Source organism: Sapajus apella, unplaced genomic scaffold (assembly GCF_009761245.1).
Source record: "Sapajus apella isolate SASKATOON/1434 unplaced genomic scaffold, GSC_monkey_1.0 scaffold4, whole genome shotgun sequence".
Lineage (NCBI taxonomy): Eukaryota > Metazoa > Chordata > Mammalia > Primates > Cebidae > Sapajus > Sapajus apella.
This window is the reverse complement of record NW_022436944.1, coordinates 29,949,755-29,968,093: the sequence shown is the minus strand read 5'-3', so window position 1 is coordinate 29,968,093 and position 18,339 is coordinate 29,949,755. Positions and strand designations below refer to the sequence as shown.

General features: G+C 37.2%; 1 protein-coding gene across 3 annotated transcripts in view; it reads right to left on the bottom strand.

Moving 5' to 3' along the window:
* The window catches only part of STAG1 (stromal antigen 1), a 405,253-nt gene that overhangs the window by 228,767 nt on the left and 158,147 nt on the right, over window positions 1-18,339 (bottom strand). For 2 of the 3 annotated variants that reach the window (XM_032265673.1, XM_032265683.1), the window contains one exon: window positions 888-984. The exons of the other annotated variant lie outside the window; for it this stretch is intronic. In XM_032265673.1, the coding sequence (XP_032121564.1) occupies window positions 888-984 (97 nt within the window). The remainder of the gene's footprint in view (window positions 1-887; window positions 985-18,339) is intronic. 3 annotated transcript variants of the gene reach the window in all.

Sequence of the window (18,339 nt, the reverse complement as noted above, 5' to 3'; positions counted from 1 at the left end):
CTCTGCTCAACTATTAATGGATTTCCCTCTTTGTTCCTCACAACGAAGATGCCTTTAAAAATTACACATACTCTAACACTTCTTAGGGGCAGAGACTGCCTTGATAACTTCCGTGTGCCCTGGTGGAGTATCTCATACAAGGCTGGTGCTCTGTAAATATTTGATAACCTACTTATGTCAATATGGCAAGTGATAACTTGGACGTAAATAAACAAGCCTTCAAGAAATCAATTTGGTGGGTTATCTCAATAAAAGATTACTATTCTTTCTGTATTCACGAACAGAGAATGGTTGATTTAACAACTGATTTCCCCCATGTAGTACAATTTAACCTGTTAAGATTTATCTAGAGGAGAAAAAGATCTAGCAGTTATCTCTTAAAATGATAAAAATAAAATTTCACTTTAACCAACTATCTTACAGTTGTAAACTTAAGACACGTGATTCTGCTACTTGTGTTACTTTTAGAAAATTATTTAACCTTCCAGTTTTAACTGTAAAATGAGTACCAAATACTGGTGGGAATATAAAAGAATGAAAGCTAGCAACTAGCATACTTCCTAATGCAGAGCATATGTTCAAATAGTATGAATAAAAATTATAAAAGCCCATGATCTAAAAAATCAATTCATAAACTACTGAATTTCAGATTTCCTCCCAAAATTTCAAAAACTATAGAAATGTGTTACTCTGTAGGCGCAAAACTGAACAAGCACAAACACGGAATATCCTTAAATAACTTACCAATAATATTCTCTATTAGAAAAAGGTTAGAATATAATCTTTTATTTCAGGATAAATTATATATGACTAGTAGCAGGTGAAGTGAAAGTCACACTGCCGGACTGACAGGCTCAATGTACATCATTTATTCCAACATTCTGTACCTCGACATCCTGAACACTGGATAAAAAAGTTGATTAAATCCAGAAGTGCGATGTCCCTGTCTTGTTTATATGATTCAATCCAGTCATCCACCACGGACTGTGGAAAAAAAATATAAAAATGAAAACTTCAAAAAATTTTGATATTATAGCAAATAAATTTTCAAAAAAGTTTGTGTGTTTGTGTGTGTCTGTCTGAACAATAAAATTACTTACCTGAAATTATTTTTCTGTAGCCTAATAAAAATAGAGACTTCCTCATTTTTAAAGGCCAATAAAAAGTGATTTACTAGGTTTCAAAGATTTGTTTATAATAGAATCCAAAACAAACGTGACTTTACCAATCCCATGAAGTCCAATAATTAAGCAAGTATAGATAATATTCACACCATATTACGAAAATGACAAAAATTAACTTCACTTTTACATAGATAACAAACTCTGAGTTATCAAAAAGCATAATCCATTAATAGTGCATTAAAAACATGCACATTACACAATAAAAGGCATTTTTTCAAGAATACAAGAATGGCTTAATATTAGGAAATCAAATAACAGAATTTATCAACAAAGTGAAAAAGAAAAATGAAACAATTATATATCAAATTAGATCTCAAAAATATATCTGACAAAATTTTACAGCCAATCCTTAAAAAAAAAATATTAGGATTCAATGAACTCTACTTAAAGAATAAAATACATTTGTTGTTGAAATACTTAAGATATTTCAACTAATTAAAGAACAAGGCAAAAATGTCCCTCTAACCATTCAACACAGGATTGAAGACTTAGTTATTCTCCTGTCCTACAGATGATGATAAAACCCAGGAGTCACTATTAAAGCGATTCAAGAGATTAATAATAGAAAAATTTGACAAGGTAGCTGACAAGATAAATATACAAAATAACAGTGTAATAACTAGGAAACAAAAATGGATGAGTAGCTTGTTCAGAATGAAAAACACCTAAGAATAAACCTAAGAGAATTATTAATGAGGAAAATTATTAAAACTTATGGGATATAAAGAAAATGACTTTAATAAGTATCATATTTTAAATTAAAAAAAAGACTTTGTGGGCCAGGCTTGGTGGTTCACGCCTGTAGTCCCAGCACTTTGGGAGGCCAAGGTGGACGGATCATGAGGTCAAGGGATCGAGATCATCTTGGCCAACATGGTGAAACCTCGTCTCTACTAAAAATACAAAAATTACCTGGGCGTGGTGGCGTGCACCTACAGTCTGAGCTACTTTGTAGTCTGAGGCAGGAGAATTGCTTGAACCTGGGAGGCAAAGGTTGCGGTGAGCCGAGATTGCGCCACTGCATTCCAGCCTGGCGACAGAGTGAGACTTTGTCTCAAAAAAAATAATAATAATAATAATACAAATAAAGTCCAAGGGTCTTCCCAACTTATAAGGCAAATTTACTGTAATTCCAGTTTGCATTCCAGTGGGCAGGATTATTTGGGATTTTCTTGGGTGGAGGTAGGGATCAGAGGGAATGTATAAAAATGTAAATTGTCTGGACATGGTGGCTCACACCTGTAATCCCAACACTTTGGGACACTGAGATCAGTGGATCACAAAGTCAGGAGTTCAAGACCAGCCCAGCAAACAGAAAGAAACCCCATCTCTACCAAAAACACTAAAGTTAGCCGGGCATGGTGGCAGGCACCTGTACTCCCAGCTACTAGGAAGGCTGAGACAGGAGTCGCTTGAACCTGGGAGGCAGAGGTCGCATCATTACATTCCAGCCTGAGCGACAGAGTGAGACTCTGTCTTAAAAAAATAAAGTTTTTAAAAATAAAATTTTGTGTACTAAGGTATACTTATATACAGTAAAATACATAAATCTTAAGTTATACCTTGATTAATTTTTATAAATACATACACCTGTGTAACCATAACCAAGATGAAGATATAAAACATTTCCAGAACTAAAACAGGCTCCCTTATGTTGCCTTCCTATCAGTCACCATCCCCAGCACAAAGGGTAATTATTATACTAACACATATGACCATGAATTAGTTTCACATGATATTAAAACTCACATAAATAGTATCATCTTTTGTTTTTTCTTTCAAGCAAAGTTGTATGAGAAAGATTCAGCTGCACTATTATGTGTATTAGTAATACCTTTTTTATATTGCTGAATATTATTTCATTGTATGAATATACTACAATTTATTACCCATTTTACTGTTAAGGAATATAAGTAGTCTTTCCAGTTTAGGGCTATCACAAATAAAACTGTTATGTATATACATTTTGATGAACATAAACATTCTTTTCTGTATTACACACCCAAGAGCAGGATTTGTTAACACAAAATATACACACACATCAAGGCTTAGCAGATAATGCCAAACAATTTCTCAAAACAAGTGTAATAAATCATACTTCCACCAGTAATGTATGAGACCCATCAAGATGTGAGATTTTCAGGTGCTCCACATCCTCACCAAGACTAGGTATTGTCAGTTCTTTTAATTTAGCCCATTCTGACTGAGCATATCCCTTCTTTAATGACCTTCCATTGGGGAGAACCACTTTCCTTCCTCCAAGTGAATGAGATGACTTTTCTATACATAATACTGTTTCCCTGTCTCATCATGTTAGCGTCTGGGAGGTTTTGTTTTTAAAGTAAAGAGAAAACTAGAAAGAAGATTATGGTGGTAAGAGAGTGTCAAGAAGAAAAGAATAGCATGGTATCTGTGCAAGGTTCAGCTCTGCTGAATAATGTGTCAGGCCCTGTAAGCTCAAAATAACGGTGAGAACTGGAAGCGAATAGAGCAGATCAAGAGCAACTTTTAGACTCAGCACTGAAGCAGAAATGCTTTCAACCTAGGTAACAAAGTGTGGCACAAAACTGAAGAAGTGATTTTCTCACTTTTACAGGGGGCCCAGTAATGTAAAGGTAGTCTGACTAGAATCTTTAATTCCCAAAGTAATTTTACGAATTTATACCCCCATAAGTTAGTTACATATAAAGAGCTCAAAACATTCTAAGACTAGTACACAGTAACCTGCATTAGAAATATTGAAACTTTGGACCAAGTGTGGTGGTGCACACCTGTAATCCCAGCACTTTGGGAAACCGAGGTGAGCAGACTGCTTCAGCACAGGAGTTTGAGAAAAACGTGGGCAGCATGGTGAAACCCTGTCTCTACAAAAAATACAAAAATTAGCCAGAGTGGTGGTGCATGCCTGTAGTCACATCTACTTTGCAGGCTAAGATCAGAGGATCACTTGAGCCTGGAAGGTCAAGGCTATGGTGAGCCAAGATGGTACCACTACATACCAGTCTGAGCAACAGGGTCAGACCCTGTCAAAAACAAAAACAAAACAAAATAAAACAAAACCAACCAACCAACAAACAAAAACTTGGGGTCAGGCACAGTTGCTTGCACCTGTAATCCTGACAATTTGGAAAGCCAGGGCAGGAGGATGACTTGAGGCCAAGAGTTCAAGACCAGTCTGGGCAACACAGAGACCCTCATCTCTACAAAAAACAAACAAACAAAAATATTAGTCAGGAATGGTGGCATATGCCTACAGTCCAAGCCACTTTAGAAGCTGAGACAGGAGGATCACTTTAGTCCAGGAGTTTGAGGTTACAGTGAACTATGATCATGCTCCCACACTCTAACCTGGGCGACAGAGTGAAACTCTATCTCTAAAATAAATAAATAAGCCTAGGCATGGTGGCTCACACCTGTAATACCAACACTTTAGGAGGCCAAGATGGGTGGATCACTTGAGGTCAGAAGTTCCAGACCAGCCCGGCCAACATGGTGAAACCTTGCCTCTATTAAAAAGACAAAGACAGACAGACAGACAGACAGACACAGACACAGACACACACACACACCCCAGGAGGGTAAGATGGGTGGATAACTTTCACTTGAGGTCAGGAGTTCCAGACCAGCCTGGCCAACATGGTGAAACCTCTACTGCCAACACACACACACACACACACACACACACACACACACACACACCACACACACACACGCAGGCATGGTGGTGTGTGCCTATAATCCCAGTTACTTAGGAGGCTAGGGCACGAGAATCATTTCAGCTGGGTGGCAGAGGTTGCAGTCAGCCAAGACGGCACCACTGCACTCCAGTCTAGGCAACAGAGCGAGACTCTGTTTCAAATAAATTAAAATAAAATAAATAAATATTAAAACTTGTTATAAAAGATCTGAAAAACAATACGAAATAGTAAACAAGGTTGGGTATCGTGGCCCATTCCTGTAAACCCAGCACTTTGGGAGGCCGAGGCAGGCAGATCACTTCAGCCCAGGAGTTTGGGACCAGCCTGGAAAACATAGCAAAACCCGCTTCTACCAAAAATCCACAAACTAGTCAGGTGTGGTGGTGTGCACCTGTGGTCCCAGCTACTTGGGAGGCTGAGGTGGGAAGATCACTTAAGCCCAGGATGTGGAGGTTCAGGTTGAGGCTGTAGTGACCTGAGTGTGCCACTGCACTTCAGCCTGAGTGACAGAGCAAGACTGTTTCAAAAAAAAAAAAAAAAAAAAGTACTGTAAGAGAGCAAAGTACTGAAATTAAATTATAGATCCTTGCATCAGGGAATAAATAAATGCAGAAGAAATAGATCCAGATATATATAAAACTCCCACTATGACAAAGGAGATATTTCAATTTTAGAGGGAAAAATTATTTATATAAAAAAAATGATACTAACCCTGATATATTGGTTATTCATCCAAAGTAAACAAAGTTATACCTTTTAAAAGCTCTCATAGACGTATGAAGACAAAAGAATTTAAAGAACTAAACTCCAGGCCAGGTGCATTGGCTCACACTTGTAATCTCAGAGCTTTGGAGGCCAACGCAGAAGGATCACTTGAGGTCATGAGTTCGAGAGCAGCCTAGGCAACATAGTGATACCCTGTCTCTACAAAACATTTTTAAAATTATTAGATGGGCATAGTGGCACATGCCTGTAATCCAAGCTACTCAGGAGTCTGAGGTGGCAGCGTCACTTGAGTCCAGGAGTTCAAGGCTTAAGTGAAGTGTAATCCCAGCTACTCAAGAGGCTGAGGTGGGAGGATCACTTGAGTCCAGGAGTTTAAAGATGCAATGAACTGTGATCTACAACTGCATTTCAGCCTGGGTGACAAAGCAAGACCTTATCTTTTATGAAAGACAAGGATTTTAAAAAAAAAAAAAAAGAAAAAAAAAAAAAAAAAAAAAAAAAGAACTAAACTCCAGAGAGACATGAGCCTTTCTAGAGTTGGCAGAGAGAGACTGGCAACTGTTAGAAGCTTTGCCAAGAGTATGGGCATAGGTGGCTGGATAATGCAGCCTGTCACAATACAGAGGGCTATGACTAGGTTAAAATTTTTTTTTAGAAATCACATGCAGCACACATAATCAAATTATGCTGAAAATTTTCAAAAAGCGGAAAAAAAATTGAAGCAATCAGAGGGTACATACAGGGAAGTAAAGGATAGAAAAATGACACACTTGCCGTTAAAAACAATGCAAGCCCATGGATAATACAATAACATATTTAATGTCCTGAGGAAAGAAGAAAAAGTCCTTGTCTTGATTTCTACTTTGATATAACAGGTTTCGTATGGTATATGTCTGCATAAACCATAAATTAATGTTTTATTAATTTATTAATGTAATAAACACACACACACACCATGCAAACATTAACCATAAGAAACATGTTGTGGTTATAGTCACATCAAAGTAGAAATCAAGACAAGGAACACTACCAACCATAAAGAGAGATATTTTATAATAATAAAAGGGTAATAAATTCATTACAAAGCTATATCAACATTAAATTTATGTATCAAATAACAGGAGTCTCAAAACGCATAAAGCAAAAATTGAATTAAAAGAAGAAAGAGGGAAATTCATAACCATGGTTGTGATTTTTACCACACGTCTTTTGCTAAATGATAGAAGAAGCAAACAAAAAAATTAGTGAACGTATAGAAGATAGGGATAAAATTACTAATAAATGTGATCTAACCAACGCATAGAACACCAACAATTACATAATACACATGCCTTTCAAGTACACATAAGCATATTCACCAAAACAAACCATAAATCAAACCTCTGTAAGTTTTTAAACACTAAAATAATACAAAGAATGTTCTCATGCAGTAACAGATTTAATTTAAAAATCTGTAACAAAAATAGATCTAAGGTGTCCCCAAATGCTTGGTAGTGAGAAATTTTTATTTTATTTTATTTTGGAAACAGAGTCTCACTCTGTCGGCAGGCTGGAATGCAGTGGCCCTATCTTGGCTCACTGCAACCTCCACCTCCCGGGTCGAAGCAATTCTCCTGCCTCAGCCTCCCAAGTAGCTGGGACTACAAGCATGTGCCACCATGCCCAGCTAATTTTTGTACTTTTAGTAGAAACAGAGTTTCACCATGTTGGCCAGGGTGATCGTGATCTCTTGACCACATGATCTGCTCGCCTTGGCCTCCCAGAGTGTTGGGATTACAGGCATGAACCACTGCGTCTTGCCGAGAAAATTTTTTTTTAAATGAAGATAATAAAAACATCTCAAGAATTGTAGAATGTACCTAAAGCAGTGTTCACAAAAAAATTTACAGCTTTAAATATGTAAAATTTATAGCTAAGTTACAGCTTATATAAAGGCTTAATCAATGATTTAAACGTCTACCTTTTTGGGTTTTTTTTTTTTTTTTTTTGAGACAGGGTCTTGCTCTGTCACCCAGGCTAGAGTCCAGTGGCACGACCATGGCTCACTGTGGCCTCAATCTCCCAGGCTCAAGCTATCCTTCTACCTCAGCCTCTCAAGTAGCTGGAAACACAGGCATATGCCACTGTGCCCAGTTAATTTGTAGATTTTTGGTAGAGACAAGGTTTCACCATGTTGCCTGGCCTAGTTTCAAACACCTGGGCTCAAGAAATCCTCCCACTTTGGTCTCGCAAAGTGGCTTCTACCTTAATAAACAGAATATTCCAATATGGGTTGTCTTTACCTGGGAAATAAGGAAAAGTATGCAATATGATTCAAAGAGAAAATTAACAGAAAAATTATTTCTGATAACACAGCCACAGACCTAAAGAGAAGTCTATAACTTTAGAACATCTGAATCACAGATTACAGGCACACAATCATTCTGGGACCTCAACTGACATGGATCTTGTAACCTTAACAAGTGGCTTCCAAGGTCAACCATGAATATCAATAATAAGAAAGCATTTCATGAGAAATTTTTTAAGTCATGTTGGAAGCAGTGCATATCATTTCAGCTAATATTAATACTTCACAGGCAAGAACTTGGTAGCTAGCCATATCTGAATGCAATGGAAGTAGAGAAATGGAGTCTGTTTGCCAGCAGCCTCCTTGAACATTCTTCACTATGAAAAATGAAAAACTTTTGGTAGATAGCAAGTGGCCATCTGGCTACTACTATTTATATGCAGCCCTCTTCCAACTTAGAGAAAATATTTGCATGGATATAGGTATTACAGTACTATTTACTATATTCCAAAAAATTGTACTAAACACTTTAAATGTCTATAAAGAAATGTTTCACTAAATAATAGTATATTCATATAGTAGAATGAAATGTAAATAATAATACAAATAAGCTGAATCTGTGTTAGCACTAATGATAGAAAAAGTTGTTTCTGATGTTAAATTCACAAAAAAATTAGTATGATTCTATTTTTTAAATATATAAATCTCTTTTTCTCTCTCTCTCACACACACACACAAACATGGAAAAAGGTAGGGAAAAATTCAACCTGTAACACTAATAGGCTTGCATGTCCTCAATTCATTCCAGTTTAAGACTGCACTACAAAGAAACCTCTTGAGACCTGAGCCATAGCGCCTCAATGAGAAAACTATAACAAGCAGCATCTAAATCATAGATTACATTCATGACAAAAATGATGACATTTGCTATAATTATGATTATATACTGTACTAGAAGGCAGAATAAAAATTAATATTGTCTTGTTCCATAAAGAATATGAGATAGTTAAAAAATAATATTTTTTAAATTGAAAAAAATAAAAAAACCATCAAGGCTACAAAGAAGAAATAAAACTATGTGAAAAACAGCAGTCAATATGATAGTTCAAGATGAATTTTCAATCTGCCTAAGTTCCCTAAAAGATCAATCAATTCAGTCTAGATATCTACACAGTACAGAGTCCACATTCTTCAAACTCTATTAGGTAAGTATACTTTTCTCAGTAAGCCATTTGGTAGGACCTTGGTTAAGCAGACAAGGGCACAGAGAATTAGTATTCTATACTGCTGCTTAAGACTAGATTCATTTGCTTCGGAGAAAGACAAGCAGATGGGAAAGATAATATACATTACGTTGCTTTGTAAATCCAAGACCTTAATTGAGAATCTGGAATGAAAGACCTTCCCTCTTCCAAACTGAGAATCACTGTATAATAAATATTTAGGTATCACATACGTTTTCTGTGAATGTATATATAAATACTGTATAGTTAGAATTTTTTATTATTATTATTCCAAGAGGTTAGGCTGTTATTTTATCTTTAGATATAAGATAAAACATTACTGATTTTCAGAGCTCTTCAAAGCCTTTTTGTTATTTTATATTTTTTAAATATAACTCTTCAGGGGCTTGTGGAGACAAGCTGATGTCACAGACACGATGTTATTTCTTTTATTCTTAGTTCCGTATTAACTAACTGCAGTTTCAGGCCAATGAGATCTAATCATTGGCCTTTTATATAATTACATTACTACCTAAACTCACAGAAATTTGTTTTTAAGCTTGACTAAACAGTATAGCCCTTCATGTGATAGGCCATCTTTTCATTTTACCTTAGTTATAGAATTACAGCTTTCAATAGCGCTTCAATATCACTTTTTAGAAAAATAAAAAGCCCCATGACAAGCATATTTTTCGTATTTTACTGTTAGTTTTCTGTTTTTTTCTATTTTGTATTATTCTGCTTTTGAAATAGAAAATTACTTTTAACAAGTGTACATACTTTCAATTTAACCTAGTAGCCCAGCTGGGTTAGAAGTTCAGTACTGTAACAGTGATTTCTAAATAAATATAATACGAAAAAGAATATCTTAAATATTAATTCTCTTCATGTCAGGATTTTATATTAATAATATTCTTTCCAGTTTGTAAGCTGTCTTTATAATTACTATATTTATCTTGCAGAAGTTCTCATCACAGGGATTTTAACAAAACATCCTTTTTTGAGACAGGATGTCACTCTTTCATCTAGGCTGGAATGCAGCGGTGCAATCAGAGCTAACCAGAGCCTCAATCTCTTAGGCTCAAACAATCCTCCTACCTCAGCTGACAGAGTAACTGGGACCACAGGTATGCACTACCATACCTGGCTGTTGGGGTTTTATTGTAGAGATGAGGTTCTGCCATGTTGCCTAGGTTCGCCTCCAACAAAAAATACAAAAATTAGCCAGGCATGGTGGTGCAAGCCTGTAGTCCCAACCACTGGGAAGGATGACAAAGGAGGATCATTTAAGCCCAGCATGAACCCAGGATGCAGAGGCTGCAGTGAGATGAGATCGTGCCATTGTACTCGGTCCTCAGCAACAGAGCAAGACCCTGTTTTAAAAAAAAAAAAAAAAAAAGGAAAAGACAGACAAGTAATCTGATAATTTTTAAGAGGAAAACTGACCTGATCAATAAGGTTTAAATCCAGTAGTAGCCAGGATTAATGAAAAAATGACAGACATCTAAGACTAGCTAGGTAGAATTCATGAATTTAAAGAAAAAAAGTAAAAATCTTATAAATACTAGGACCAATAATAAAACAAGTCAGACATAATGGACAAACTCTATCCCTACACACCAAGCAACTGATCAGCTTTCAATGTCTCACCTCTTAAGCAGTTAGCCAATAAACTAGAGCCATGAAGAAAGCCTCTGTATCAATTATCAATGTATTGCCTCTTAGCCTCAAATTTAACCTTCTGTATCTGTTCTCTAATAATGGACGTGACTGTATAAGCATTTCTCCTTCACATTAAGAATTATCAGTACAGAGCTCTGAAAGGATGCTGCAGGAAGAAGGAGTCTCCTCTTCCTAGTTCTTGAACGTTGAGTTTTGCTTTTTTTGTTCTTGCTGCATGGTTCATCACTGGTGAGTGTATATAAGAAATTCCAGTAGTGGTCAGCTTCACAGCAAGAGTATGCACCCTTTTGTTGACCTTGTGCCCAATCCTGGGGTCAGTGATTACTCTCTTGATGTAGCCCTTCCCACATGGACAGTGGCATTCTCCAGGTCTCATACTGGAAGCAGTGTCCTGTCTCTCCCTATAAAACTGTCTACCATATTCAACACAACTACTCTTCAGAATGTTTACTGCTACCCAGGAACTGCTAACCAGCTCTGGCCAAGACAAGAAATTGTAGTGAACTTCTCAGACAAGGTCTGAACTCCAACCCGGGAAAGGGAACCTCTCCCTTTCCAACTTTATCTTTTCTTGAGAAATCTCCTTAATCCCTAAGATATCTTCTTGAGTTTTTATGTTTTTATACTTATTCCTCTATCATAGTTTAGTAATTACTTATAATAAATTTTATTGACAATCTGGCTCCTGATTGAACCCAGATTGATTAAAAACTGGTTCCGGGGGATAAATCAGAAAAGAAGAGATGTGGGAGTTTGAGTCATATCCTCCAGATTAAAAATTGAGTTTAGCTCCTTGCCAAGGAAATGGGATGCTAGTAATTGATGACTATACTACCTTTGAAAATTAATCAAGCTATTGCTGGTGGCTTACTGCAATAAAGTACCAATTCAAGCACATGCCTTGAAAGCTTAAGCAGTGGCTATATTTGGGAATTATGGCCATAATTATGGCTATAAAGGCAGTAGGGTAAAAAGTCCTTTTAAATACACTTAAGTATTTACAGAGATCAAAAAGCTTAAGTCCGTTAATGCTCAGCTGAAATCATAATTTGAGAAGCAGAGAGCTTCAATGAAGAATCATCAAAGAATGTCTTTTTTCTTACAGGTGAGTGGCTGATTTTGTTAAAAATCAAGCCAGAAACTCTAATTGTGTTAGAGGCACTAACAGTTTAATTCAGTCTCATCAAGTTTCTCACCTAAAAGTAAAGACCTTAACTGGCAAAGAATGGAATCCGCAAACTTGAACAGAGACATCTGGTTGGTACCAGATCAAACTAACAATTTTAAATAGCTCTCCCCCATCCTCCAAGTAAACTGAGCCTCCCATACCAGTGGAAGTAGCTTGTTTTCCAAGGTTTCAGAAGACTGGCCTTCCTAAAATTGAAAGCCCTCTGGTAATTTTAGATGGGCAGATGCCTTGAAGGGGGATGCTCATTCTCCTGAAGACTCACTAAAAACAGCCCCTGATGCCACTAGATCCATGACTAGGGTCAAATCTCAGCATGCTCCAAGAAGAAAATACATACTGTAGCCCAGAAGAAAATACCTTACATACTCAATAGAAATCTGAGGAACATGGACAATAGTAGATTCTAAAAGTATTTTACCAAAGGAAGTGGAATATAAAACCATAACAGGCCAAATTCACTGATATCAGATGTGCTTACTAGAGATTCCAGATTTTATTATTAGTTCATGTCGCTGAAAGTGACTACAATGGCTTATCTGGCTGTTGTGCTGAAAGATGGATTTAACACCTGAGATACCAGAGTTTCCCTGGCATTAATAAAGTCCAGTGATTTAGGGAGTTAGGAATGGTGGACTAAACTTACCGTATGAAAACTACACACATGCAGCCGCATTCCTCAACTATGCTCCACAGGAGGGCCCAAAGGCAATGAAAACTACAATAGTGAAGGGAATAACAATTTGTTACCTGAAACAGACAAAAGTATGCCTTCATACTTGAGTATGAAGGTATACTTGATGCTTTAGCACTATGCTAGTTCTCCTGTCTCTGCTATAATGTAGTTGTATTGATTACATATTATCTCACAATTTCTATGGGTTCAGGAATCTGAACAGAGCTCAGCTGAATCCTCTGTTTAGGGTCTCATTAGGCTGTAATCAAGATAACTATACCTACACACTTATAAAGCTCTGTAAGCGTACTCTTTTTTGTAAGCCAGCTATGACTATGGGGAATGTGGTCATTAAGAGCTCCCAGGTTTCTATGGAGATGATGGGGTTCCCAAGGTAACACAGCCCAAGTGGCCACACTTAACCATCTAAGACAAAGTGAGCAAATTGTCTACAAAGGGTAGTACGGACACACTGCTATTCATAATGTCTTAGCCTGCAGAGATCTCGGGCACAGTAGATAAACTATGACCAGTGCCCCTAGGAACAAAATAGGTGGGCAGCCAATAAGAGTACTGTTCAATCTATGTAGAAGAAAAAACTTTAGGTCTGGTAGGCAGAAATCTAACTGGTGGAGAGTTATGGCCTCTCACCAGTCTCCAGTCCTGGGTCAGTTCACAGACCTAGAGCCCCCTAACTGAAGGGAAAACCAGATCCCTGTAAATTGTTTGTATGTATTCCAAGTACATACAAGAAATCTTTTAATCCTTTCCCAAAGGGACCTGCAGAACTGCACATAATATGCACTGTTGAAAGGAAATATCGAGACCTTTCACGTAAATACATAATGTTTCTGAATTCCTGGGGATTCAAAATGCCATTGTAGTCCAACAGTTAAATCAGGGGCTTACAGTGTTCAAAGAATAGATGATGTAATTGTAACTCATGTTTGTCCGATTATGAGTGGGACCACTACCGACCCACTCTGTGGTTATTTCCCCACTTCCAGAATGTGTAATTAGTAAAGACATACTTGGCAACTGGCAGAATCCCCACATCAGCTTCCTAACCTATAGAATAAAGGTCATTAAGGTAAATATGGCTAAAGGGAGTTTGTGGAATTTCCTCTACCAATAAACAACAAGTAAACACTGCATCCCTGGGGAATTGCAGAGTTTAATCAAAGACTTGAAAGAAGCAGGGAGCTAAAACCTATTACAATCTTCATTTAACTCACTAATTTGGCCTATGCAGAAGTTAAGAGGAATCTTGAAGAATGACTATGGACTATCAAAAACTTAACTAGATGGTTCTTTAAATGTAGTGGCAGCACCTGGAACTTGACATGAAGCTAATGACCTCACTGATCCTTTCTCTCCAATTAACAAGAAGCACACAAAGCAAGTTGTCACCTGAAATGGACAAAAGTATAACTTCACACTTAGTTGAGTATGAAGGTATACTTAATGCTTTAGCACTGTTAGTTCTCCTATCTCTGCCATAATATAGTTGTATTATCTATTATCTCACAATTTCTGTGGGTTCAGGAATCTGAACACAGCTTAGCTGAATCCTCTGTTTAGGGTCTCATTAGGCTGCAATTAAGGTACTCACTGTGCTGCATTCTAATCTGGATGCTCAACTGGGAAGAAGCAATTTCTAAGTTCACTTAGGGGTATTTCCTCGTGGTTGTATAACTGAAGTTCTTGACCTCTCTTGCTGGCTAATAGCCAGAGACAAACCTCGGGGCCAAGAAGCTGCCCACAATTATTTGCTACATGGGATTCTCCAATATGTCATTTTATTTCACAAAACATCACACATTCTGATAACATGTTCCAGACCCTGACTGCCCTGATACTTTGAGGTGTTCAATGCCCCTGAATTTGAGAGGGTTGGAGGGGCAACTCCTACCCACTATTTTGCATATGTTTTACTAAGGCTTTAGATGTACTCCCCCTCATCATACACAAATTAGCACAATGCTGCCAGTGTGTATAAAATAGCAGTAAATGAATATATAAATGCCAGAGGAAAAGGGGAAAAGAAATGAAAACATTCCTTAGAGGAGCAGAATTGGAGGAGAGGAAGACAGAAGATTGTTATTTTGGTTACAATACCATTTGATTTTTTTTAAGTCATGTACACGTATTACTACAATAAAACTTAAGAAGAAAATAAACTTATAAATCAAGATACACTAGGCTAAAAAAAAAAAACCAAAAACAGAAAAACTGTGGTGAGAATATTAACATCAAATTAGCATTTAGGATTAGAAGCCCAAAGGTGGCTATTATAAAAGGCTGAATATACAAAATAGGCAAACAAATCATCTACTTTGAGTGTGCTTTTATTCTTGTATGAGTCTTAACTCTAATCGTTTTTCACCAAATTTTTTTCTCATTGCATTATTATTTTACTGTTTATATTTAATTATTTATTACATGTAGACTCTAGTGTATGGTGAGATAAAAATCTTGTGCTTTTTTTTTTTCAAGTTGTTAATCAACTGTCACAATTATGAAGAGAAACAAAGTGTTAGGAAAACAAAAAAAATTTTTTTTGTAGAGATGAGGTCTCTCTATGTTGTCCAAGCTAGTGAACTCCTGGGCTCAAGCAATCCTCCTACCACAGCTTCCCAAACTGCTGGGATTACAAGTGTGTGCCACCATGCTCAGTCAAGAACATAATTTTTAACACTAATTATGCTACTGTTACACTTAGGTCTATCTTTGTTCAAATGATCCATCTCCCAGCTCTTGAGCCACACTAATTTACATTACTATTTTCTGTAGTTTTATGATACTATCTACAAATGGGTAGATCAAGTCCTTCATTACTCGTCATCTTCAGAATTTCCTTGGCCACTTACATGTAGGTTGTACTCATTCAGCAAGTTCAAAAACAATCCCTAATATTTTGCTGTTGCGTTACTTACATAAGTTATTTTTAAAACATTTTTAAAGGAATCCCAAATACATATTTCAGGAAAAAAAATTACCCATCTTCTTACCAAAGAAACACAAATAGACCATTTTAATCTTTCAAATGACAAATAATATATTTAAATGATGACCCTCAGTATTGCCAGGGATTTGCAAAAGAAGTATTTTCAATGCTGGTAGGAAGAGAGAGCTACTTGGTAATATTTATAAAAAACATTAAAAATATTATATAAAACAAATATAATTTTAACATAAGCCTAGACCAAATACCAGAGAAAACACTAGGCACCAAAATCTTTAAAATTATGACTATATGTGATACTTTCTTCTCTTCCTTTTAAAATTTTCTTAATTTCTAACAACAGTATGTGTGAATTTTTTTTTTTTTTTTTTTGAGTCGGAGTTTCGCTCATTACCCAGGTTGGAGTGAGCAACCTCCGCCTCCCGGGTTCAGGCAATTCTCCTGCCTCAGCCTCCTGAGTAGCTGGGATTACAGGCACGCGCCACCATGCCCAGCTAATTTTTTTTTTGTATTTTTAGTAGAGACGGGGTTTCACCATTTTGACCAGGATGGTCTCGATCTCTTGACCTCGTGATCCACCCGCCTTGGCCTTCCAAAGTGCTAGGATTACAGGCGTGAGCCACCGCGCCCGGCCGGTATGTGTGAATTAAATCAAAAAGTAATAAACACTATTTTAAACATTATACACCTAAAAGGAAATAATTTGTTTAATCATCTTCATAAGGCAGCGACTAAGTGCTGATTATACATTTTTTACAGTGGAAGGTGGTAAGTGGATACAAAAAGTGCTTACCATAGTTCCTGATATAGGAAAACATTTAATCCTGCTTTGTTTTTTGTGTAGGGGTTGAAGAGGTGCAGGGGTTACAAAGAAATAGGAATATATCAAATATATATAGCCAATACCTACAATGAGGGAAGTTCGTGTATTAAATACAACTAGAAGAGGCTCACCACAGTTTTAAGGAGAGCTGAGGGAGTTTGTCTCATATAGAACAGATGCTTTTAAAGTAATAGTTAACATTAACCACCTGTTTCTCAGAGAGCCATTAGAAGGAGCTGATAATGGAAAAAGAAAGAAAAATATCCTTTGCTAGTTGCTGATGGTATAATGCCAGACTTTAAGTTTGGATCATATAAATTAGCAATTCCAGGCCGGGCATGGTGGCTCACACCTGTAATCCCAGCACTTTGGGAGGCCGAGGCAGATGGATCACCTAGGGTCAGGGGCTCAAGACCAGTCTGGCCAACATGGCAAAACACCGTCTCTACTAAAAACTACAAAAATTAGCTGGGTGTGGTGGTGCATGCCTGTAATCCTAGCTACTTGGGAGACTGAGGCAGGAGAATCATTTGAACCCCGGAGACACAGGTTGCAGTGAGCCAAGATCGAGCCACTGTACTCCAGCCTGGGCAACAGAGTGAGACTCTGTCTGAAGTAAATAAGTAAACAGCCATTCCAAGATGTTATTTCATGAACCAGCAGATCTCCACAAATAACTATAGTAAAAGAAAAAAAGAAACAAACAAAAAAAGGTCAAGAAGAGACATTCATTAGCTGCCTTTATCTTTCTCTTTATGCATAGTGTGAGAATTTATAGACCCATTCTGCACCGCTATCCTTCTTGGTATAGCTGCGTTATTTGATTACAAAATATAATGGTTTCAAATAAGCCAATACGAAAATGAATTATTTTAATTAACCTTAGCATCTTATTCAAAGCAGTAGGTTCTCAGGTAATTTATTTAGCACACAATTTAAAAGAACATTAAAAAGGCCGGGCATGGTGGCTCACACCTGTAATCCCAGCACTTTGGGAGGCTTAGGTAGGTGGATCACGAGGTCACAAGATCGAGGCCATCCTGACCAAAATGGTGAAACCTGGTCTCTACTAAAAACACAAAAATTAGCCAGGTGTGGTGGCACGCACCTGTGGTCTGAGCTACTGGGGAGGCTGAGGCGGAAGTTGCAGTAAGCCGAGATTGCTCCACTGTACTCCAGCCTGAAGACAGAGCAAGACTCTTGTCACCAAAAAAAAAAAAAAAGACATTAAATAAAAAATATTAATTTGGAATCGGGGGTATTGCATATGCTTAAAAATGTATTGCCTGACTCAAAACAGGACCATTCGCAATCCTTTCCATTCTAACTTTTTTCTAGTTTTAAGTTAAATTTTAACATGATGTATTCTAGAACTCAGTATCTACAAGTACAAAATAATAGAAAACCTACAAAATCAGAACCACGTTAAGTCCACTGAAACTGGGCAGAATTTATCATGAATTTTTTGAATGTTATAATAAGCCCAAGTACAATTAAAATAATTTGTACAGGGCCGGGCACAGTGGCTCACGCCTATAATCCCAGTACTTTGGGAGGCCCAGGCAGGCAGATAAAGAGGTCAGGAGATCGAGACCATCCTGGCCAACATGGAGAAAACCCATCTCTACTAAAAACACAAAAAATTAGCTGGGAGTGGTGACAGGCGCCTATAATCCCAGCTACTTGGGAGGCTGAGGCACGAGAATCGCTTGAACCCAGGAGGCAGAGGTTGCAGTGAACTGAGATCACGCCACTGCACTCCAGCCTGAGTGATAGAACAAGACTCCATCTCAAAAAACAAAATTATAGAATATACTGACATAAATCGGCCTAACTTGATTCTCACAAGAAACATAATTAGGGCCGGGTGTGATGGCTCATGCCTGTA